Genomic DNA, 23,876 nt, shown 5'->3' with positions numbered 1-23,876 from the left:
CCAGGGTGATAACCAACTTCTAATGACATCCTGTCACTACTTGTTCTTCTCTCCAATTTGGCTTTACTCTCTCAGGTATTGAGCATAAAAGGTATAAAAGCCCACCTTTTCCTCACCAAACAAAGGGAAAGCTTTCCTTATATCAACACAAACTGCAAGAAGCCAGACTTTTCCAATTCTGTATTCATTAAACTACTCAGTCCCTACTAATAAATGATTAGTTAAAGTGACCAGGGAAAGAACCATTCCCTCAGATCTTTAAGGACAAAAAGAAAGAGCATATTTTTACATTGCAGAACAGTAGGGACTGATGTTGATTGAGACAATGACAGTGTCACTGCCACCTCCTAAATCTGCAAGTCCTGTGAACCTTTCAAACACCACTTAAGCTTTCCAAATAGGACATGAGGAAGGATGTAAATGATGTATCCTTTAGAGGTAGGACACTGAACAGAGATGAATTCTTCCACCCTGAGGGCCCATCTAATATTCTTTGATGTCACTAGGAGCTTTTCAGTTGATTGCACTGGAAAGCAGCTCAAGCCCTTAAATTGTGGTTTCCACCTCCTTTCACTATTGACAAGAGCAACAATTTCCGAGTATAATTCATCTCTGAGTCAATGAATGTCCCTGGAAAAAGAAAAAACAAGGTATTTCTTTGACAGGGGGTTCAATGAGATGATCTAATTGTGACTTTCATAGAAGTATCTTGCAGAAAATAAGAATCTTCAACATAATGACAGCTGCCAAATCCTACCCAGAGGTTTGCAGTGACTTTCATTGCTCTTATGTGCATTCCATCCGTGGAAGTGTTCAAGGCCAGGTTGGACAGGGCTTGGAGCAACCTGGTCTAGAGGAAGGTGTTCCTGCCCATGGCAGGGGGTCAGAACTAGGTGAGCTTTAAGTTCCCTTCCAAACCAAACCATTCTATGATACTATGATTTATTGAGAGACTTAGATATTCAAAACACGAGAGATTAAGGAACAGACATATTTTCCAATGATTTTTGACAAAATTATTATAATGGACCACTTGGTGTGGAACACAGGAAGAGCCATGTCTTGGGAAGTGGACCAGCTCCTTCACAGTTTCACTTCTGCCTATAGCCATTAGCAACTGCTTTGGATGAAGACACAAAAGACCATAAAATAGGTAGCACAGGGAAAGCCTTTTCCCCAAAACATGCAATTATGGGCTGAGTTAAACCTTTTAGCACAAAGGTTGAAGGATTTTTCCAAGCCCTGTTTTCAAGAAGCATAACCAAAACCCACATGAAGTACACTCAGAAGCAGAGTGCAAAAAGTGTGAGTAGGCTCTCTGTAATAATAGTATTTCCTAGGTTTTGGCCCTTTGGTTTTGCAGCCCTGAAGTTTCACAGCTTCAAGGGGGAAGAAACTTCTACAGGACGTGGGGTCTCAGGTCTGGTTGCAGATTTGTTTGTCTCTTCTACATAAAAATTCCTAATCTACCCCTTTTACTCAATCATCCCACCTCTTCCTCTCCCACTTTTGTTTTCTTCTTTCAGTCTGGATATCCGCAAGAGAAACTCTGAAAGCCCAGGACGTCTATTCTCAATGGTTACATTAAATACTGCATGTACCCATCATTACTCTGAACACCTCATCTCAAAAGAAATTCCCTGCATCCTTGGACTGAATATCTTTCAAGCATGCAAAACTTTCATGGCATTCAGATGTAATAAGGCTCTACAAAACAAGTGCAGTATTTTTTTTCCTCCTAAATCTTATACTGTTAGCACTTGATACATTTTTACAGGCATGAAGAAACTCTTGTCTATAATCTTTTTACAGGACAGGTATAGTCCTATGCCCTGCAGAGCTGCGAAGTGAAGGCACAGTGTGTGAGGATATGAAACAGAGAAGAGAATAAGGGGGAAGATGTTGTTAAAATAATATCTCTCCAAGAGAAGGGGAATCTAGTTTGTGAAATCACAGCTCAAGAATGTGGCAAAAAGCTGCAGTTGACAAAGGCCATAAGTATATTCATCAAACACAGACTGAAACATTTTTACAAGGAAAAGAAGTGCTCCTAGGCATACCATTTATATGTCAAGTTTCAGTCTAGAACAGATATTTTTGCTGAGTTACACATCTTTCTAAAGAAGGTTTTATAAGGGAAATGCTGACTGCTCTATAACTGTAGCATCATGTATGTGAGCCTTGAAACACAGGAGTGAAAAATTCCCCCATTCAGAGGTATCTCTGCAAGCCTATATCTTCCTCAGTTTAAAAGAACACCACTCTGGGATGTGATGCTTGGGGTGTAATGTCCTTGGAGGGTAAAATGTTGCTCTGTAGAAATAGCAGAATACTCACTTTGAGATAAAAAAACATCCTTCCACACTTGAGCAGAAAAGCAAACAGATTCAAAGGAAACTAACTGACACGGTGCTTACAGAATACACTCATTTACGTAGTAGAGGGAGATGATGACTAAGTGGTTAAACTCATAAACTTTAGGTCACTGAGCTCAAGGGATCTACCTTCAGAGAAAGACAAACTGGAATTGTTTTTCTTCCATGAAGACATTAATAAAATGGCAAGAAACCACTTTCAGCAAGCCATAGTCTGAGCCTGAAAACAGGGCTATGTTTCAGTATATGTATGCTTTTTTCAGACAAAAACTCACAGGTATGCCACAGTCTTAATGTTCAGATGTACAATACTGAGAAGTTGCTAATGACTCCAGCAATGACACAAAATGCCTTTGATCAACCACATTGCTATATAAAACACCATAGCATGCCATTGAATGGAAATCAGGCACAACAGAAGAGCTATTATACAAGATACAGTACTCCAGCATTCATCTCTTCAAACAGAAAAAGTTCAAAGAAAATCAAAATCAGAAAATGAATAACAGAGTGAATTCCACCACTGGGAGGAAAAAAAAAGAAAGAAGAAAAAAAAGGAGAAATTGCCAGAGGCTACATGATATCATATCAATACCCTTCAAAACAGCATTCCATTGCCTGGAATTATAACACATTCTCCTTCCATGCAGAGCACGCTGCATCAGGAGTGTGTCACACTGAAAACCATAAACCAAAGCCCTGAAAATCCAAGGGCTTGAGAAGCTAATGCCACTGCTGGCCCACAGAACAGCATGACTAAACTTATCCAGCTTGTTTTTCAAGGTGGTATGACTACTGAAGCCTGGTGCATGTGAGAGGTCCTTGTGGAATGGCTCTGGCTCTGGATGGTGAACCTCCAGAGGTAAAATCACAAGTTTTTGCAGCCTGATCTAAAGATTTCCAGCTGGGACTGGAAGAGACTTTCATCTGCTCATTGAGGGGACTTGTAACACACCAACACTAAAAGTCACTTTAACATGAGGGACCCACTTTTGTTGCAAGTGAATTCATTCTTGTACAAAGAAGCTTATGAACTCCTGAAGTCTCACCAATGTTTCCAAAACAGGGCAAAAAATGGAATAACTTAGTACACAACCCCATTTTTCAAGCCCTCCAAAATGCACCCTCTAGATGTCAAGCAGACACCAAGCAACGACACAAAAGCCTGATTTTTAATATGAATATTTTGCTAATAGAAATGTTTTCTAGATTTTCCCAAGTCCAGACAATAAGGCAGCCAATAAGTGATGCAAATTTGCAAAATACTTTGTTAAATAAGCACAATGAAGTCTTCATTAGCTAAGTTTCGGCAGTGCCCTTGTTCTTCAGTGGAGTCTAGGAATCTTGCTTGTTCAGAGACTTCAACAGTGTCAGACCCAGAAAAAAGTCTTGCCCTGCACTTCTTCATACTAGAAATGAACATTAAACATATATTATTTGGGGTTTTATAACACTCTAAATGTGTTCTTTAAGGTCTTGAAAGGACTTACTTAGTAATGCACAGCATATCAGAAAGAGATCCATGACTTGGCTTTCAACCTGAAAATCATCATGGCTGGCTCCCAGGGGAGTGTTGTGAGTAATTAAAGGATAGTGAAGCTTGGGACACAGCAGCATCTTGCCAGGGGTGGATGACAAAAACTTATTTGGGTGTGTACAGCAGCACATTTGTCATGCTTTGCAGAATGTTTATTCTCGTGAGAGCAAACTCTCACTTCTCTGTAGCCATATGGGGTCATTCTGAGTTTAACACATCCAGTGGAAATGGGAAGGGAAACATCTATAAAATGCTACAATTAAATGTGGATTTAAAAAATGCTGATTTCATTTTAGATTTTGGGTATTGACTTTCCTGTAACTGAAAACTCATAAACACACTTGTGGCAGCAAAGCAAAGTATGACAAATGGACAGAAAATTCATCTTGCCTAACTATATTTTAAATGCCTTCATTTGAGCAACAAATCCAGTGCTGTTATCACACCAATGATAACTGACTCCAATTTAAGACCCTGCACTCTGTTGACTCCCACTGCCAATAAGTGTTTGCCAATAAGCACAAATGAAGAAGGAAAGTAAAAATAAAGCAGAGGGGCAATAATCAGAAAAGACAGGTATGCAACAGAGCAGTTCTCACAAAATAGATTTGGTGATAGACTGCTTATGTTCATATTTTTAGGCTAAAATTGAAGGGGAATTCCAGAAATACACTGAAGAGACGAACAGTTTCTGCACACCAACTAAACACACATATCTACTCTGGTGATGGGAGTGAAGAGATTTTTATCATTGATAGGAAAAAGACATTCACAGAATACAGCTCTCTACCTGTCCTAGCAGGCAGTGCATTTTCACTTATAATTTGCCTCTTTTCTTTTCACCCATTAAGTATTTTGTTGTGGTTTGCTATTCAGTAAATATTCCCTGAAGAGTAGAGACAGGGATCTTTTTGTACACTGGAGCACCTTGTTCTAAGCAGCTGAATATGGTGATTTATTGTGAGGGTGATGAGGCACTGGCACAGGTTGCCCAGAGAAGCTGTGGTTGCCCCATCCCTGGCAGTGTTAAGGCCAGGTTGGATGGGGCTTTGAGCAACCTGGCCTGGGAACATATCACTGTCAATGGCAGGGGGTTGGAACTAGATGAGCTTTAAGGTCCCTTCCAACTCAAACCATTCTATAATTCAGGGGTCTCATTCTGTTACTTAGGTGCCAGCTTGAGTTCTAGTTTTGAGCCAGCTTTATTGTTCTGGCTCCTCAATTCTTTATAGGCAGAGAACATTCCTGTCCATGATAAAACACAGATTATATCTAATGTTTAACCAGTAGGCACCCGCATGCTAGAAAGAATCCCTCTACCACATCCTGCAGCACAGTGCAGACATTCCCCAGTTATCTGACCAAATTAACACTGCTCTAAACTTGTGAGATGTTAGTTCTGACCTCAAAGCCTGTGAGGTCATGTTGCATGGTGCCAGGCCTGAGCTAATGATTTTTGCTTCTCAGGAGAACTAAGTAGTTCTGGTATACCAGCATGCTGATGCAGCTGTATTGTTTCCTGTCATAGAACTAGATCACCTAGGCTGGGCTGTGAGCAGCAATATACAATGGTTCAGGCACAGTTTACTCATGTATGTAGTATGACCTGGAACTCTACATAATACCACCAGTGAAGAGCAACCCAGTTAACATTAGGTAGCCACATTTGGCCAAATCAGTAGCTCTTCCAACTCTACTAAGTGTAATGATGAGCAACAGGTTAAGACGCCTAAAGGAACGTACTTATTGTTACTTCAGATACTCATAGGACACAGGAAATACAGAAGATGAGCAAACTCCTGGAGGGACATTTCTGTGCCTTCTCTGTCCTCTGAATGTACTAACACTTAAGCACATTTATGAATTATATCTTGTGAGATGGTGGAACTGAAATTCTTAATTTAAGCGGAAATTATATGCATAAATTACTCTTAATGACAGGACAGAGAAGCCCTACCCATGACTGAGACTCCATGCTTAAATGCCAACACAAAAAAGCAGAAACTTCCTTCCACAAAGCCTAAAACATGTAGAAAAGAGAGAGACAAGGAGCAGCATTATCCACATTTCCAGAAGAGGAGCTTTGGTAGGTAGAGAGGCTTACTTGGTTTCAAACAAATTAGGAGAAGCCAGCACCAGCACCATAATTATGTCTAGGAGGGACCCCATGTAGTCCACCTTCATGATCAGAGCAGGGTCAGCTATTACACAAAATGCTTATCACAAATTTTCTATTCATTGCAAGTTGCCTAATATATTTTCTAGAATTCAGAAGGTTGTTCATGCAATAAGGTCATAAGCTGAGCTGGGATTTAAATCTGCATAGCTCAAATCTGAGGTTGAGATACAGGTATAAGCTAAAATATATAGGAGGCATCCATGGCAAATGGCTTTGGGAGATTGTCATTGATAGTGGGAATTGCAACAGGAGAGTAAAATGGAAGATGCCATTGTGGAAATGTAAAACATGGCCCTTGCACTAAACATAGAGAGGTGGGTCAAGAGATGAGCTCTTTGTGAGCTGTGATTCTGGGTCTTGCAAATTCTCTGCTCCTGAAATAAATTTCGTGTATATGCCTAATCTCAAATATCAGTATGAGTGTGTGTGTTTGTTTGTGTATGTAAATGAAATTATTATTCTCCTCAAAAAATCACACTTTCGTACTGTAGACAATATTTCAATGTGGTGAGGAGCAAATGTGGTGTCCTGCACACCCTGGAATGGACACTAGTGCCAAGAAGCCCCTGCTGCAAAACCAACGCATATCCTAATGTAGACAGGCCCCAGCACCCCTACAGAATTGAAACACCTTTCCTTCCTTCCTTCCTTACTAGGTAAGATGATGACATCTTCTCCAGGGCCTGGGATGCTATAGTTGGATCCACCCCAGCCTTTTTCCACATCATTCCATGTCTCTGGTTGAGACCATTTCAAGACAGCATCAGAAGGAGCTACAAAACAGGACATAAAAAAAGAGAATTATCATTTTCAGTAGCTAGAAGAATTACCATTTCTTTGATAGTCAAGCATCTGTGACATTAGCATCCTCCTTTTGTCACTGATGAAGCAACACTAACTGGTCTTTGTTATCTTCCATGCTTAAACGAATCTGTCTGATGGGAAAATAAGTCTCTCTCAGGACCATGCTTTCAGAGTTAAAGCACAGTCAGATAACTGAAAAAAAAGATTCAGATTCTTTGGGACCCATCAAAAGGAAAGCAGATCTTGAGGTTTTTCATACTTAGCTTATGTTATGCTTTGTGAATATGATTGACAAGCAGCTTCGTAATTATTTTTATTTATGCTATCCAAAGCTGTGAGCATTTCAGGCACAAAATTAGATGAACAAATGAAAATAAAAGCCAGTCACCTGTGCTTGGTGACTGACTTTTATGATCATCTGGCAAAATCAGATGGTCACAATGGTAACTGACCCTACCAGAAAGTGCCAACTTTTCTCATGCAGTTTTTTCCCCCTCCAGTGCTCTGGAAAGCTGATTCCCAGTGTATAGGTATTTCCATACTTTCCCAAAGTATGAAAACCTTTAAAACATGAGTGGCCATATCTTACAAGCAAGTTAGCCCTCGGAAAAGCAGGAATCTTCCCATTGTAAGGGTTAATTAAAGACCTCCTGGAAAAGCAGCTTGACACATGGTGACTCCTGGCCATTCTCCAAAGATTCATTTTTCAGCTCAATCCAAAAAGAAAATTCTGAGCCTTAGCATCAGAAAATGATTGGGAGAAATTTAGTTTCAAAAATGCAGGTGTTTAACTTGCATTTGTATTTTAGACAGGTAATGAGCTGGTCTTCATAATTAATTGCCTAAGTTTGTTCTGCTACCAAGAGAGGAAGAAAAGCCTTCAAGGGGAAATCCTGTTCACTAAGTTTAGTAAGCTTGAAACTAACGCAGGCAGGGCCTCCCTCTGGAGGCCTCTACAAGCACCTACTTCTGTCCTATCACTAAAGGAAATTCTGGCATTTCTTTTCTTGAGGAGGGCATTGTTAGGTATTGAAAACACAGGAGCAAGCTCATGCTTAAGTGTTAGGGGCTAGACCCAGCTCAGTGACATTGTGGAGCAAAAAACCCTCTATTGCCAGCACAAAAAAACACAGAGATAAAAAAACCCAAGTGTAGCTTAAGTATGGGTCTGTCTTTTCATTATGTGTTTGTTCAGTGAAAACACTCTGCAGAAAGGTACATAAACTCTGCTGACACATGAATTATTATTGTTGTTCATATGCAGCAAGGCAGGTATAAAACTAAGACCAAACATTGGAGGTCTCACTTGTCTCTGGTGTATTTTTCTTCCTGCTTAGACATATAACTGTGCAGTAATGTCAGACTATTATACTAAGATCACTATGGAGCACTAAAAGAGACAATAGTCTTACATTCTCCATGACCTTTCTGATCTGCTATGGTATTTCTTAGCAAAAGTTTATAGTCTCTTATACTGCGGAATTACACATTTATCTTGAGCAATGGTAGATATTGCTCAATGAAATGCTTAAATGAATGACAAGAACCCCTGTTGGGTTGATAGATGTATGAAATACTGAAGTGAAAAATAACAATCTATTTCTGAAAAAGCAGTAGAAAAGAAATGGCATGAGTACCAGACCAAGCCTTTCAGACACAGACTGTCACGCACCTGGGGTTGGTAAAGCCACTCTTTCCTTCTGTTTCAGCGTGACCTGAATTAAGTCAGCTCCTGTGACTGAACACAGAGAATTTTAGGGAGTTACGGCAAGGCCTTGCAAATAAACATGCACACAAAAAAAACATAGTAAATCAATTGCTACACATGATTTTCTGATGACATTTTACATTTCTAATAAGCATATTTTTTAAAGCAACTATACATGGTTTCTAAGCATTTTTGTCTTTTTTGTACTTTGAGAAGGGATTAAGCAAACATATTTTAATTTACAGATACGGAGGGTCTCAAGACAACTCATTAGAAACAGCTACAAGAAAACATTCAACAATTAGAAATTCTAGGCTGGAATGCAAATCTCATTTATCCCACTATAAATCCACAGCAGTTCTACTAAAACAAGCGATATCACACCATTGAATGCATAATGTATTAACTAGCTCAAACAGCAAATTACAGCTTTTGTTTTGTAGTTTGGTTTTGATTTTTTTCCCCAAAAAAATCTGGTATCTGAAAGAGATGCTTTAATTAGTCAGACTTATAGACTGAAGACAGGGACCCTGTGTTCTCCACTGTGAAAAGAGGTCAGAAGTAATTATCACAGTTGTAACCTTTGTGCCAATATACTATCAGCAGGAGAAGGGCTAGGATAATGAAAATCTAAGAGGAGCAGGACAAAACTGCTTCAGACCCAGCTAAAAGACTAGCTCCTCTTCCTCTCTAGTGACATATAAAGGCACTTCCTTTCAGTCACCCAACTAGAACAACAGTAGGTTAAAATAGAAACATTCTGACAAACAGATAAATCTGGCCACTGCTGAACCTCTTATGGTGATCCAAAAATGTAACTGGAATATGTTTCGGGTGTATAGGAATAGTATAAATGAAGACATTGTTAGAACTTTCCTGAGATCCAGAACATGCCAGGAACTTTCCTACATGCGTATCAACCCACTGATGGGATTTCATGCCATATTGTAATTTACTTACTTATCTTTAAACAAGTCTCTGTACTTTTAAATTGTGAAAATCATCCTTCCCTACCTCCCTTTTTTTCTCCCAGTGCAACTGAGCAAATTTAAAATAACTGAGGTTCATTAATTTTAAGTGTTCAATAAATTAGTATGAATAATCAAAAAACTTGATTCTTTCTGATAATTACTATTTGATGTCAGTTGAAAGCACTCGATTGAGTTAGCAGCATATGCTCCTATGCCAAATGAGGTTTCCATAATTAAATAGAAACTGATTCCATGAGGTTTTTCTTGTCTGATTAATTAGTAATCAGGTGTCTCAGCCCTGTTCTTCAGCGACACCTTCTCTCCCAATGGTAGCTGTGGTCTGATGCATATATCAGCCAAGCCAACATGCCCCAGATCATCCCATAGAGCTCAAACTGAACAGCATCATGTCTTTGAATGGCCACAAGGTGAACCTCTGAGGAGAAAGAATGACATGAAGATGTTATTTTAAAGTCTTTGACAAGAAGTTTGTGTGGCTTTTAGACAATACTCCTGTATGTGTACTTTATGATTATAGTGGCCTTCCTTCTCACTTATGGTAGGGCAAAACAGGAGTCAAAGGTGTTACATCAGTCTAGAAAAAGTGAGAGAATGGAGCCCTAACACCGTTTTTTTTCTAATAAATGTATTTTGTCAGGTTTGTGGGGATTTTTTGCAAGCACTACAGTGCAATCATCTAATTAAGAATGTATTGTTCAGAGAAAAGCTGTTCTAATTAAACCCTGAAGGGATATAAAAATTGATCAATATGCTATATAGACCTCATAAAGGGGTTCAGTCCCCTTACAGAGTGAAGAAAAGAAACATTAGGACTCAGTACAGTCATGTCCAGAGTCAGGGCAAGGGTAAAAGTTTCTCACATCTGAAGTGTCAAAAAATTGCCAGAGCATGACAATTCAAACCATTATAAGTCATTTATACTCTCCCACAAGTGCAGGAATCGGGGCCTGAATTTTCCACAGCCCTGCAACTTTCACAGTTATTTATTTCCATGAGTGTAAAGTGAAACGGTTTTGAATCAGTAGCATTTGGTTGCAGTTTTCCAGAAATAATTCAAAAAGCTGATCAAAGCAGGAGTGATGGAGGCCTTGAGAATAATCAAGATTACAGAGACGTAGTCCTGATTTTTTTGTTTTGCTGCCGAGTATGTTATCATTATTTCTGTACAGGACAGGAAGAGATACAGGCAATACAGACAAAGGATGTCATTAGTAAACATTGAATTAAGGTGACTCTTCACAAAACGTAGTTATAAGGCTCCAGGGTTTCGTTGTATAAAACCTTTTATAAGGCTCATCAATTTTCTGTCTTATTACAGCTCTTCCTGGATGTTTGGGCTGTGAATCATAAATATCGGCCTTCTTGACAATAGTCCTGGTAACTTTCTTCTGGTTCAGAGCTCCTTGAGTGAACATGAAGGAGGAGCAACTTAATCTTTTATCAGCTTTGCAGTGACTGGGAATTTTGCCTGTGGATATTAGGAAGGGCTGAAACTAGGATAAATGGCTCCAATAGCCTGACTTACAAATAACAAGCAGCTCCATGCTATTTAACATCAATTGGGCTAACATACATCACAGGGAAATCAAAACTTTTAGACAGCACAATCAACAACACAGTGAGATATACCTCTGGAAACCGGAGAAACTGGGGTAGGTTATTTTGTCATCCTCTACCAGGATCTGTTACAGGTGCTACCAAGAAATATGGTATTATGGGGACACTGCAGTGAGAAGAGATGTAAAAAGAAAAAGATTTGAGCTAATGGACAGAGATTCTTGCTTACAGTTGATTAATATTTGCAGAAGCAGAGGTGAAGGCATGAAACTCTTCCTGCAGAGATCACATAGTTGAAAGACCACTGACAGGATTACAAGGTTATTTATGGAATCATAGAATAGTTAGGGTTGGAAAGAAGCTTAAGATCATCTAGTTCCAACCCCCCTGCCATGGGCAGGGACACCTCACACTAAACCATGTCACCCAAGGCTTCATCCAACCTGGCCTTGAACACTGCCAGGGATGAAGCATTCACAACTTCCTTGGGCAACCCATTCCAGTGCCTCACCACCCTTACAGTAAAGAACTTCTCCCTTATATCCAATGTAAACTTTCCCTGTCTAAGTTTAACCCATTATCCCTTGACCTATCACTACAGTCTTTAATGAAGAGTAGTCCACCTATCAAATTGCTATCTCTCCAATTTAGAGACAAGGATGTCGTGTGGGACAGTATCGAACGCTTTGCACAAGTCCAGGTAGAGGACATCAGTTGCCCTACCCCTGCCCATCAGTTCTGTAGCCCCATCATAGAAGGCCACCAAATTGGTCAGGCAGGATTTCCCCTTAGTGAAGCCACGCTGGCTGTCACCAACCACCTTATTTCATCACCTTATTTCTGTAACTGCTACATTCTCTGCTCTCTCTCCTGCTATGCCGGAAGGACAGGAGCATATCCACTAGGAGAAGGCTGATTTTTCTCTTTGTGACTGTTACAAAGGACACCTTTTCGCCAAGAACTGACATTTTATTTCATGGAGACCACCAAGCAGCCCACATCTGGTCAACTGACTTTCTGAAACAACTGATACAGGATGAGGTTTAGCTAGCTGGAAGAAGAGACTCATGCCTATACAACCAGCTCTCTGTATCAAATTAATTCCATTCTTTAGGTCTTCCTCCCAGGATTCTCCTTTCCCCCCTAGCAATAAGGCTGGAGAAAATCTTTGCTTATTTATTTTGCATATTTTAATATTAGAAACAAACATTCTTAAGGGCCCGTTTTTTCTGCTATACAAAGCAATTACAGAAACCCACAGACTGTAATGGAAGTAAGATCATTCTTTAGGAATTTAGAAAATACAATAAATGTAATGATTTTTTTTTTAAGTACTATGGAAACTGTAAACTGGCTTCTGGCACAGAAGTAACATGAGGTTAACAACTCACACATGAGCAGCCTGAGCAAAGTCAGCATAATGACCCATCTCCATAAAAGTTTTGTCTACTGAAAAATGTGTTTGGGATAAATAGAAAGTTTGATAATCCTTTCAAGTGATGTTTTCAATAATGTTTGTGTCCAGCACTTCAGTTTCAGAAAAAAAAACACCAAGAGAAATCTGGAAATGAAGCAAGCCAACACTTCGTTTCATTCCAAACAAAAATGGTTTAAATATTTCAAAAATGAACGAAAAGGAAACAATGTCTCTCTGGTTTTTAGCCAACTCCACTATTGCCCAGAGACCTTAACCAAGAAGCAGTACCATGCTGTGACACCATATGCTCATATTTGTAACAGACTTAAAAAGCTCATAATGTTATTATTGTAATTTACACAGGATATTTCTCTTAAAAACATCACAGATGTCCTAGTGTGACTTTTTTTCCACCTCCCCTGTTTCTATAAGTTGGGGTTTTTTGATTCAGGATGGTGACATCATGTTAGGACCACTCTCCTGAAATATGCTTGGCCCGTGTTTCAGTGTTTCGCAGAGCCACACAACAGTCTCAGGCCCCATCCAGTGACCTTTGAGGAATGCTTCTCTCAAGACATAGAGTGCCCCAGAGCAAATCAGGATGATGCTATGAAGACAATAATGTCAAAGCAAAGTTGATGATGTAGAAATGACTGGCATGGGATGCCTCAATCTTCCTCATCTCTCCTTCACCCATCATCCAGGAGGGACATGGAGTTACTGTCCTTCAATGAGAATTCCTTAAAAAAGGTCTGAGAAGATTATTTTCAAAGGGTTGATTAATAGGGTTTCATGTATGTAAGTAGCTGTGAGTCCCTCCGTTAACAGGGTCATTATGCAGGTAACCAACAAAGCAGAAACATTCTCCACCACAATTATTTCTCTTCATTCAGCATCCCCTGCACTGTCCCATGCTGAAGCCAAATTTACAAAACTGCAAGCATGCAAAGCATCAGGGCAACTTAACTCTTTTAATCCCCTAAATACAGTACATTTTCTAGCCTTTTGTGTTAGACAGACTTTTTTCCTCCCACAAAGATAAACAAACATTTGCATGGTGCCAGGTGATTCTGTATGGAAGGGGCATGGAGAAAGCCTGAGCCTGACTCAAATTGCTGGCCAAGTTGGCTTCATTCAGCTGCCTGCTTCATTTGAATAACAGTATCTTCTCAGTCATGGGGCTTTCCCTCCCCTTCTCACCCTTTTTTCCCCCCATGCAGGCCTGAGCAAAAGGCTGTGTGAATTCAGGAGCCTGTTTGTGAATGAGCTGGCATCTGATACGTATTTACCGATGTTAATTTTGGATGTAATGCATCCCTGCCACTTCCCCACAGTTTGCCCTAAAAGGCTTTCTGACAGGCACAAAAGCAGGGGGTCAAAAGTAAGTTGACCCCTGCCAGAATGTACAATTATAGGAAAGAGGTGGTACACCAGCAGCTGTCGAAACCCCACCGGCAGGGCGAAGTGCTTCCAAAAGTTGAAGGATGACTAATGCACTCGAGCTCTCCCCTCCGCCCGGCAAGAGCCAGCTACTTTCTGAAGGAAGAATTATGGCCCTCCTGAGCAGCTGCAATAATTGTCTCCCCATTGTTCCCCAGCCCTCCCTCCACCACCCCCTACAAGTGCCCATTGTCGGCATGGAGTCAAGTGATTATATGCTTGGGCTGATGCTGTTTGCGCCCAGCTGCCTGACTGCTGACACACGAGCAAGGAGAGGGGGGACCCGCGTCTGCTAGACGGGACTCCGACATACCAGACCTTTTACATAAGTCAAACAGGAACAAATGACTCTTTATCAGCTCCTTCTCCCTTTGAAGTGGTGGCTGCTTATAGGCCCTTACAGCTTTTCCTCCTCAGCCCAAGCAAACATCCTCCTTTTGATATGCTACATGCTCATTATCTCTGCCCCATTTAATGATTTTTGATTGAAGGGTGGCAGCGCAGTTGCCAAGAGGGTAGTTAAAGAGGCTCCACGCAGTCAGGACAACAAGAAAGGCTTTCCTTGTGCAGCAGCCTAAATTTGGAGTTTCTTAACAGTGTGTTCTTGTTCTTAGCAGCAGATAAGGGCTGAGCGTGAAATTCTTAATTAAGCAGTAAATAGAGAGTGGGGTGTCAGCAGATGCAGCCTGTAGTCATGGAGACCAAGTCAGATGAAGGAGGGAGCTGAGACTTAACGCCGGCCCCGGGCCTGGGCATGACTGACAGCTGAAGAATCCGACAAAGCTTGTAAACGGGATTAATTAGTTGGGTAATTATTTCATATAGTTAAATGTAAATAAAAAATAATACTAAAAAAACAGCTTGCAGAGCTAGATGAGAACACATTCTGAAGGCCAGACCTTCAAGCATTGTCCTCTCCGGGTCGGTGGGTGGACTGGTGGGTTTTTAAGGCCAGAAGGGACTATTGTGGCAGCTTTCTCTGACCTCCTATGGAGCACGAATCTCGCCTCATGAGGTTTCTAATAGCTTTTTGTAGAGCTGGAGAATATTTCTCTGAAAAGACGGCCAAACATCATCTAAGGACTCTGAGTGATGGAAAGTCCACCACATGCCAGGAGTCTGCTCTGATGGCTAATTATCCTCACACTTGCAGCCTGCACAGAGGAGATTAGGAGAGAAATTAACTGGCACACCAGGGCTAGGAATCTACTTACTTTGTTTCAGGCTTTTAACCCTCCAACAGCATCAGATATTTGGTACCCAACACCGAGTTATTGATCTCATTGCTATGAAATTCCTTGCTGAAAATGTTCACAGTATGAATTATACATGCTAAATGTTTTCATAAATATCCCTTCATGTACTTTGGATGATTATTTCTGTTTTAAAATGAGAAACAATGACCTCTTCATGTAATAAAAATCAAGATGAAAGGAAAGCAAGAGAAGGACAAGAAATCATCCATGTAGCAAGAGTGACATATGCTGGCCAGATCACTTCCTCTCAGTCTTTCCAAGAATGTCATCTCCTCTACTTTCAACAATAGTAAGAGGTCAAGATATAGGTGTCATATTCTTACGTTTCCCATGCTGCTTTACTTATGAAAGTGCAATTTAGAATACACAAACTGAAAACCAGCTGACTTTTATATTCAAAAGTACAAATTTACACTGTCATTTGTAAATAACTCATGATCTTAGGTGAGGCTTAGGCGCAGCAGCTAGGTTTATACTAGCTAGTCTATTCCTATACTATATCTAAACAGAGCCAGGACATGGAACTAAGACCAAGAACCCAATAATCTACCTAGCTATATTGCTGGTCAAGTTACTGTCACAACTTTGGCCCAGATCAGTGGAATGTCCCAGATGGTGATCATTATAGTTTGGGAGTTAACGCAGGGTAGGGAAGTTTCCTAATCTGAAACCTGGGTGCATCCAGCTTGTTTTGAGAGATAAAATGTTCAACTGTATGGACACAAGTTGTGCAATTCCTGTTAGCCCCAGGACTGGGGATGGATGCAGCAAGTGTGACCCTTAGACTGAGGTTAAGGTATGGGCTTCCCTGTTTCTCCTCAGATGTACACTGCGTGATTTTCATAGTTGTCAGACTAAGCTCAGTGGATTGCCTGCCCTCATTTCAGCCATGTTTTTCTCTCCACTGTCCCACTGATTGTTCTAGTTGCTAATTCCTACAGATATCCTACACGAGAAAGCCATTTGTATGCCATCTCATCAATGCAAATAAAGAGAAATTCATTAAAACTAATGGATTAGATCAGTGACTAAATTTTCTGTTACTGTGAAAATCAGCATCTTTGTATTTCAACTTCCCCATATGGCAGTCATGAAGAATAAGCTAAGCTTCTCAAAGACACCGAATTCTTTTTGTGATTCCTGATTTGACTATTATTAATAATGGTAACAATCATTACCTTTTCATATAGAATTTAGACCCTTATAAAATTATTTGCTTGACAGTGATACTTGTAGAAAATATTCTAAATTTAAAAAAATAAATGAAACTTGGATATCAGTAAATATCAGATCTTGTTTAAAAAAAATGGTCATCACACTTCATGATCTAGTGTACAAAGCCAACATTCTCAAATATAAAGGCCTATGTCATCTTTGGAAGATTACAGTCATATGAAAAATCCTCACCCCGTAATTCTATTGTCTTCAGGGGGCCCAGCCTAGATAGATTCCACATGATTTATTAATGATACATGTGATGTGGGGCCAGCTGACAACAGAGATCATTAGTGGAATTTAATGCCTTTACCTCTCCAAAACATCAATTCAAATTCAACTGATGTCACCCCAACCACTATTTATGAAACAATCCTTTTGTTGATAGATCAGGCACCAGTTAGACCAGATAGAGATGGACTTGATGTGCCTACATTTTCCATTTGCTTGATCTTTTTGAAGGACTTCTCACTATTGAAAGGCTATTGAAAGATGGCCTTGTGTCTAAGGCCTCATGCAGTTTAGAGATTTAAATTTAAAAGACATCACCTCTGTCAAAGTTCTTGAACAGAAAAGTACATTACACTTACCCAGATAGGTTAGCTTCCTCAGTCCGCTGTCAAGATACCAGTCACAGCTCCTGTGATGTCCATATGAAGGCAGAGATGGCAGTGGCTGTCCAGTCCTTGTCCCACAGGACACCTCAACCTCAGGATTTGCAGGAAGATCTTTGTGTTCCACTAGCACATAATTCCCAGTCATGAAGTTGCTAAATGTCACTGAATACTAGAGAAGAGGGAAATAAAATAAACATGCCTTTGTGATTGGAGTGCACTCCATGGAGTGCCTTATGAAGGGATAAAGAGATGGTGCTTCTCACAGTCAACACACTCTTTTGCAAAATGCATGTTGGAGACATGGAAGAAAAATGCAAAGGTGATACTGAATGTAGAAAATGTAGAGAATGTAGAAAAAATCCACTCTGCTCATCACCCTTAAAAGGTGCAAAATAACAATGTCTTCTAAAAAAACATGCATCAATATGTTTTAATGTAGTAAAACTTTTGTGGGGGGATTCCTAAGCACCACACTGAACCTTCATCAAAGATGTTCAAAATTCTTTCCTGCTCCAAGTTACTACTGTGACCTTCAGGGACTAGGTCATCATATCTAAGTCTTGACAATGAATATATAGAGATTTTCACAGTGCATTAATATATTTTCCAAACAATTTTTAAATTAAAAATAAAAGTTCCTGTGTTACCTGGAGCTGTTTGCTGACCAAAGGGTTGTCAAATGCCAATGTGTAAGTCTCTTTATCCAAGAGGAGAACCATCCAGCCATACAGGTTTGATAAAGTATCAGGGACATAATTGACAGTGGTTGTCTTATTCCTACTGTCGGTCACAGTTAAATTATAGGGAATGTCTGGAGCCTCTTTTCTAGAGAAAAAAATATAATCGCATTTTTGCACTGAACTCTGTCATTTTTAAACTTTACAGTTCTGTTTTTATTTGAATTACAGTAGTATATGTTGACTTTTTCTCAGAATATGACTTCATTTATGTGGTTCTTTACAAAGAAACAATCTCTGCCTGAAGTGCCAAAAAAGAGAAACAAAGGTTGGAGGAGTAAAGGTAGAGAGGAGCAAAGCCTGTGCAAACCAGAACAGTGGCAACAGCCAGGATATCATCTCCTACACTGTCAGAGTATTTTCCCATACACCAAACACATGAGCCTCAGGTTCAACCTTTAGGATCTTTATCTTCATGAAATTTGATAGTTTTCTGACTACTCCCTCACATTTGAGCAGTCAAAAGTTTCATCGAGGCTGAAGGTGCATATCTTAAATGATATTTCTAAATACTGGAATATTGCCTTACAGGTAGATATCTAAGCATATTACGAAACCTTCTAGACTGCGTATGGCTTACTTACCCTATGACGGATAGTGCTAAAACCCATGTCATCCTGTTAATGTGCCTATTTGCATTTACAATTTTTAGTTCTTTTTCCCCTTGCTGATTTGAAGGCAATGCACAATTGCAATAGCAGTTATCTTGGAGGAGGATTGCTTGAATGTATTTTTTAGTCTTTTACAATCAGTTCTGGGTTGGAGTTTTGGAGGCTGTCACTTTGGAAACAGACTTTCTGGTTACCCAGAAACATTCAGCTGAGAAACAGCAACAGCAAACAGAAGTGTGAATCAGCAACGAATTACTCAACCAGAAGATATTGGCAGACCAATGAATCTGACTGGAAGGAGTTTATAAAGCTTAAACAGCTTTCATACTACTAATAAACCTCCTCTTATAGACATTAACTGGACCAGGATATTAGGCTGCTAATTAAGCAAGTAAATGACAACAAGCACATTATTGACACACTTATCAGCACCTGCACAGGTATTCAGGGAAGCATTTCTAGCAGCAGAAGCACACCACACATCATATGGTATAACATTAAACTCTCCTGCACATCTGAAATTGCGCTATTGTGTTACAAAGTTGCACATCTCTGTGGCAAGTGATGACCCATCCTCTGTGCAAAGTAAATCCACGCGGGTTTTTGAGGATGAGTTCTTTACTCATTTTACTCTTCATCACTGGAGAAATCTGATGAGACACTTTGAATCACTTTTCTCAGGGACTTCTTCCAAGAAGTTTTAAAGACACTTCCTAAGTCCTGCTGGCCACACTGTTACTGATACAAGCCAGGATGCTATTGGCCTTCTAGACCTCCTCTTTGATTTAACCTTGGTGACAGGTTCATTCCTCATGAATGTTTGGTTCCATCTGCACAGCCTCATACCTATTGTGCAAGGGTACATCAGAAGGTGGGGTAGTTACAGAGATGTGCCTGCTGTCCTGGGCAGGATCTCATTACCTCTGCCCCATATCCTTTCAGTCACTGCGTTCAGCCAGGTGGAGAGAGGATAGAGAATCCTCTGCATCATGTCCTCTCTCCCTAGACTTCAAAGCTAAGATAGACTCTTGACAGCTTCAGGTGCTACCAACTTTCTTTGTAAGTCAATTGTTTTCAGTCTTTGAGATAGGCAGGGAATCTTCACTTGAGATTTTTTTGTTTGAAAATGCCATTTATTTAGCACCAGAAAGTCTTTCTGAGGAAGAAGTCTTTGCATGGTTTTGTACCATGATAGTCTGGATTCTTTGACGTTCACTTGGAAGTTTTTTCATGACCCAGGAAGGAAACAGAGCAGGAGGTACCTTATAGCCTGAAATTTCTTAACCGGGAATGCTGTGTCCTTGTCTTTTACATGTCTTGTTTGAGGTGCTGCCACCCACAAACACATACCATGCTCCTGGTAGAGTGCCAGCACACCAAAACAAACATTTAGGGAACCTGAAAAACTTTGCATATCATTATAGAAGTTAACTGGCAACAGTGAGCCTCAGACTACATTGAAAGGATGTCAATGTGCTTTTTTCTTTCACCTCTTTGCCAAACAGCCACCAAAATGCAAGTACCCTACAAATGGAATTACCAGCCACAATTAGCACCATTTCCATTTGCCCTAAATAGCCAGTGATTTCACTGTGCCCTAAATAGCCACCAATCTACCTCTCTTTAATGTTAATGAAGCAGAGTAGTGCTTGCACACACTAGTATTTCTAATTCAGAGGATCTGAGGGAGCCTGCATGCATCATTAACATGGAGAGCTTCATTATCAGAGGAAAGAGCCTTCCCCTGAACTTCCCCTGGCTTTATTTGAAAGAAACTAGGAGGCAATGGTCTTAATGCAAAATTAACCCTCACTTTAAACTGCTGGAAGCCTTTACAAACTGTAAAGGGAAAAAAAAGGATGACTCACTGAAAAGGCTGTATTTTTATATTGAAGCAGGTTTCAATTAAGGAGCAATTTGCTTTAGAAATATGGCAGGATTACTGGATAGGACTTTATAGTCTGAGCCACAGTTTACCAATAGCGATTGTATAAACTGTTATGTAATTTAGCTCAAGTGCATTGTGCAGAACTGCACGACATAGATGGGCCACGAAGGATTTGTTAAACCAATCAACAACAGCAAGAAGAACAAATATTAACTCTCCTGTTTATGTTTACCATTAACTTACTTATCCTAAAGGACCAAATCTCGGTGTATGAAAGCAGGTGCTGTGTTTAGCTCTAAATGCTTTCTATTTGATGCTTTTGTGTAATAATCAATCATGATTATCCCTCTGCTAAAACAGAAAACAATATAGCATCAAACTTCAAATGGAACATCAAATGTTTATATCAGCAATCCTATTTATTTTTGGCCAAATGGAGGTTAATTCCAAATTATGACCATACCAAACACTTTACACGTTTGATGCTGGGCCCAAACCCATTTCATTTTGTTTTAATTGCCAAGAATTAAGAACTTTCAGCTGTTTTCAGTAAATGTGTGTATCTTTGTTGAGAGACCAAAGACATAATTCAAATCCGCCTTATATTATGAACACTTACCATCCGAGGAGAAAGGCTTGGGGAAACATATTGTATACTCATAAGCCTGTGCAGAATCTGGCTTGGCTGCCAATACTCCAGGTTGCAGGGTAAATGGAAAGCGGTCCTCCACAGGGAGCTAAATCTCTCTTGGCTGCTTTGGTGGGATGTCACAAATGCCAGCAATATAGAAGAGCAAGAGCTGAACCTCAGAAGTTTATCCGATGTGTTGGTTAACTGGACAGTCAACAACCAGTGATTTAATATCTGCCTTCCACATTAAGCCACAGGAGCCCTGAGAGGGCTGGGTTATGAGGCCAAGTGCACGCGTAAATTGCCCCATGTGTGAATGCAGTCATGTACACAGGGAGGATACACAACCAAAGAGCTCAGAAAGCAACTGAGCATGTACAAATTGAGAGAAGAAGTGCAATTGTAAGGGTGTTTCACAGCAGGTGGATGTTCATCAGAAGGCACCACAGTAAGTAAATATCAAAGGAAAAGCAAAACTAGAGTAACCATTTGAACTCTCTTCAAGACTCAAAGACACAGAGGTAGGGGGTATGCTATTCTTTTCACAGTAACCCATCAGAAGCGGCTGGGTTTGCAGCAACTGAATGCATGCACTACAGGAGAGGATATTAGACCAGATTTAAGAACTAAGGCTATAAAGAAGAAAGTTAATCTTTTCCTCTGCAGCAGACTAGAGAAGAGGGAAGCAATAAAAGGCTTTAGTTCAAGACTGGTGCTGAGCACGTCCCAGGTTTCCACAGAGAGAAGGGGAAAGCAAGTGAAAGGGAACAAGAGGCAGAATTCCTTCTGGTCTGCGCAGCTGCAAAGTGTTTGGAGTCCCCTTTGCCGCAAGGTGCTGCCTGGCTGCCGATTATTCTAATGCTCTCCTCTTGTAAAAATTATGCATAATGTGAAGAAACTTTTAAAGTCACTTAATCATGTTATGACAATTTTTTAATGAAAATTTGTTTTAATATTAATAGAGATTCATAGTTTCATGATAATATGGGTAGCAGTGGCATTTTGAGCAGACGTATCTAGCCTGCAGCCATGCTGTGCAGTGCCATGGCATAAGCTGTTCTTCAGACTACTCAATAACTTTCTCACATATAAATTTATAAAGACTTTTATAAGCTTCAATTACATCTTTAAAAGACATAAACCCCCTCTTTAAAGGGTGCTTACGTGACACATTAGTTTAACTTTCAACTGGACTATATAAAGAAGGCTTTCGTTACAGAAATGCAAGCTTAGAAATGGAACTTCATTTTCCATTTCCCGGAAAACGGTTCTATCACTTTGGTGATCAGCAAATGTGTGTTCAGTGCTTAAGGCTTGGTCTCAGAGGCTTGTGATCTGTTTTTCACCCCTGGTTTAGATAGCACCCCTGTTTTACCTACTACAGAGCTTTCCATGAGCAGTAAGTACAACTAGCAAGTTGCAGATCTGACAGGTCATATACTCAAGTGCCTGGTAGAGCACAACAGAAAGATTTCTTCCAGAGTAATTTTTAATTCTTTGCTTTACCAGAAACTGAAGAAAGGCAAGTAACAGCACATTCATCTTTTTACTGAGATTAGATGAGTCAAAGAGAATTAGGAAATTGTTCCTGTCACCTGCCTATCTTTATTGTCTCTTCTCAACCTCTGCCAATTGCTCCTAGTCATGTATTGTTGTTTTAATTTTAAATTATTCTCTTTTTATTGTGAGGAGTCATTAAATATATCTAGACAAAATTCATCCTTTCTTATTTCTCCCCCACCCCTTCATCCTCTAGTTGAGCTATGAATCTTTTATTAATTTATTTTCATTCCTCATCCCCTCCAGCTACTTTCATTCCTCTACCAGGTCCATTCTGAAACTCTGTCCATATGACAGAAAACTCCCTGACCCACCTCATTTATTGGCTGCATGATGACAGCTTTTCAACTTAACATGAGGGTGATTTGGCTAGTAGGAGCTATTCAGAAGAGAGGATGTGGAAGCAGCACAGAGAGGATGCTTATGGTCTCTCAGGTTGTCCTGTTAAGTACATAGTCCTCAAGAGGATAGGCTAACAGCTGGTTTCTGCTACTTGGATTGCCAAGTGTCTTTGATGTAAGTTGACTCCCAGCTCACGCAAATGAATAATAAAGAAGCGAAAGAGAGGGTACTTGCTTGACATACAAGGTTCATTGAGAAGTATTTGGTATGACTAATCTAAAACTCTTAAGCAATTTCCTGGGAAGATGAAACTTAGGCCAGAGTTCAAACATTTACAGCCTTAAAAGCAATGGTGAAGATGAACTGTTTCTACTCCATACTTAACTTCCTTTTGATGCAAGGAGGAACAAGGTGTATTGAATACTGCAGCCATCATGAACTATTATATCACAATTCTGAAAGTTGATAATTTAATTGTATGATAATTTCATTGTATGATAATTGATAATGATATGATAACTGATAATTTAATTACATAACAATTTACATTGTGGTAGTATCTAAAGGGACTCAAATCACACTACAGGCAATGTTGTGAGAGGCTCCATACACTCTCATAGCATCAACCCAAAGACCTTGTAGTCCATATATAATCAAGGTAAACTCAAACCAGAAAGGGAATGGATATGCCCAAACATCATGGATAACTGGTCCAGAAGGACATCGAGCACAGTTGTATTTTGTTCTGCACAATACCCTTTTTGTTGAATCAGAATAATTCCCAGCTTCTAATTTATCACAGCCTTTTTTTTTTCATTATGAGAAATAATAATCACATGCAAAGTCTGTAAGTAGCTGAAATCTTATAGTTTTCCCCTTCAATGGAACAAGTGATTATTTTTAAAAATTATTATTTGGGAAAATTTGGGGGTTTTCCCCTCTTTTTTCTAAAGCATGCACTATAAGACAGACATGAGGTATTAACAGCTCTCTGAAAGAGCACTTTAGGA

The 23,876-nt window shown here is 39.8% G+C and overlaps 1 protein-coding gene across 1 annotated transcript in view; it reads right to left on the bottom strand.

The window, feature by feature from the left end:
• The window catches only part of PKHD1 (PKHD1 ciliary IPT domain containing fibrocystin/polyductin), a 243,492-nt gene that overhangs the window by 83,843 nt on the left and 135,773 nt on the right, over window positions 1-23,876 (bottom strand). The window contains exons 47-50 of the mRNA XM_031046619.2: window positions 17,745-17,922; window positions 17,071-17,266; window positions 8,568-8,633; window positions 6,745-6,864 (exon numbers count right to left, since the gene is read on the bottom strand). Of these exons, the coding sequence (XP_030902479.2) occupies window positions 6,745-6,864; window positions 8,568-8,633; window positions 17,071-17,266; window positions 17,745-17,922 (560 nt within the window). The remainder of the gene's footprint in view (window positions 1-6,744; window positions 6,865-8,567; window positions 8,634-17,070; window positions 17,267-17,744; window positions 17,923-23,876) is intronic.

Source organism: Melopsittacus undulatus, chromosome 3 (genome assembly GCF_012275295.1).
Source record: "Melopsittacus undulatus isolate bMelUnd1 chromosome 3, bMelUnd1.mat.Z, whole genome shotgun sequence".
Lineage (NCBI taxonomy): Eukaryota > Metazoa > Chordata > Aves > Psittaciformes > Psittaculidae > Melopsittacus > Melopsittacus undulatus.
Note: the sequence above shows the minus strand (reverse complement) of the source record. Positions and strands in the feature narration are given on the sequence as shown.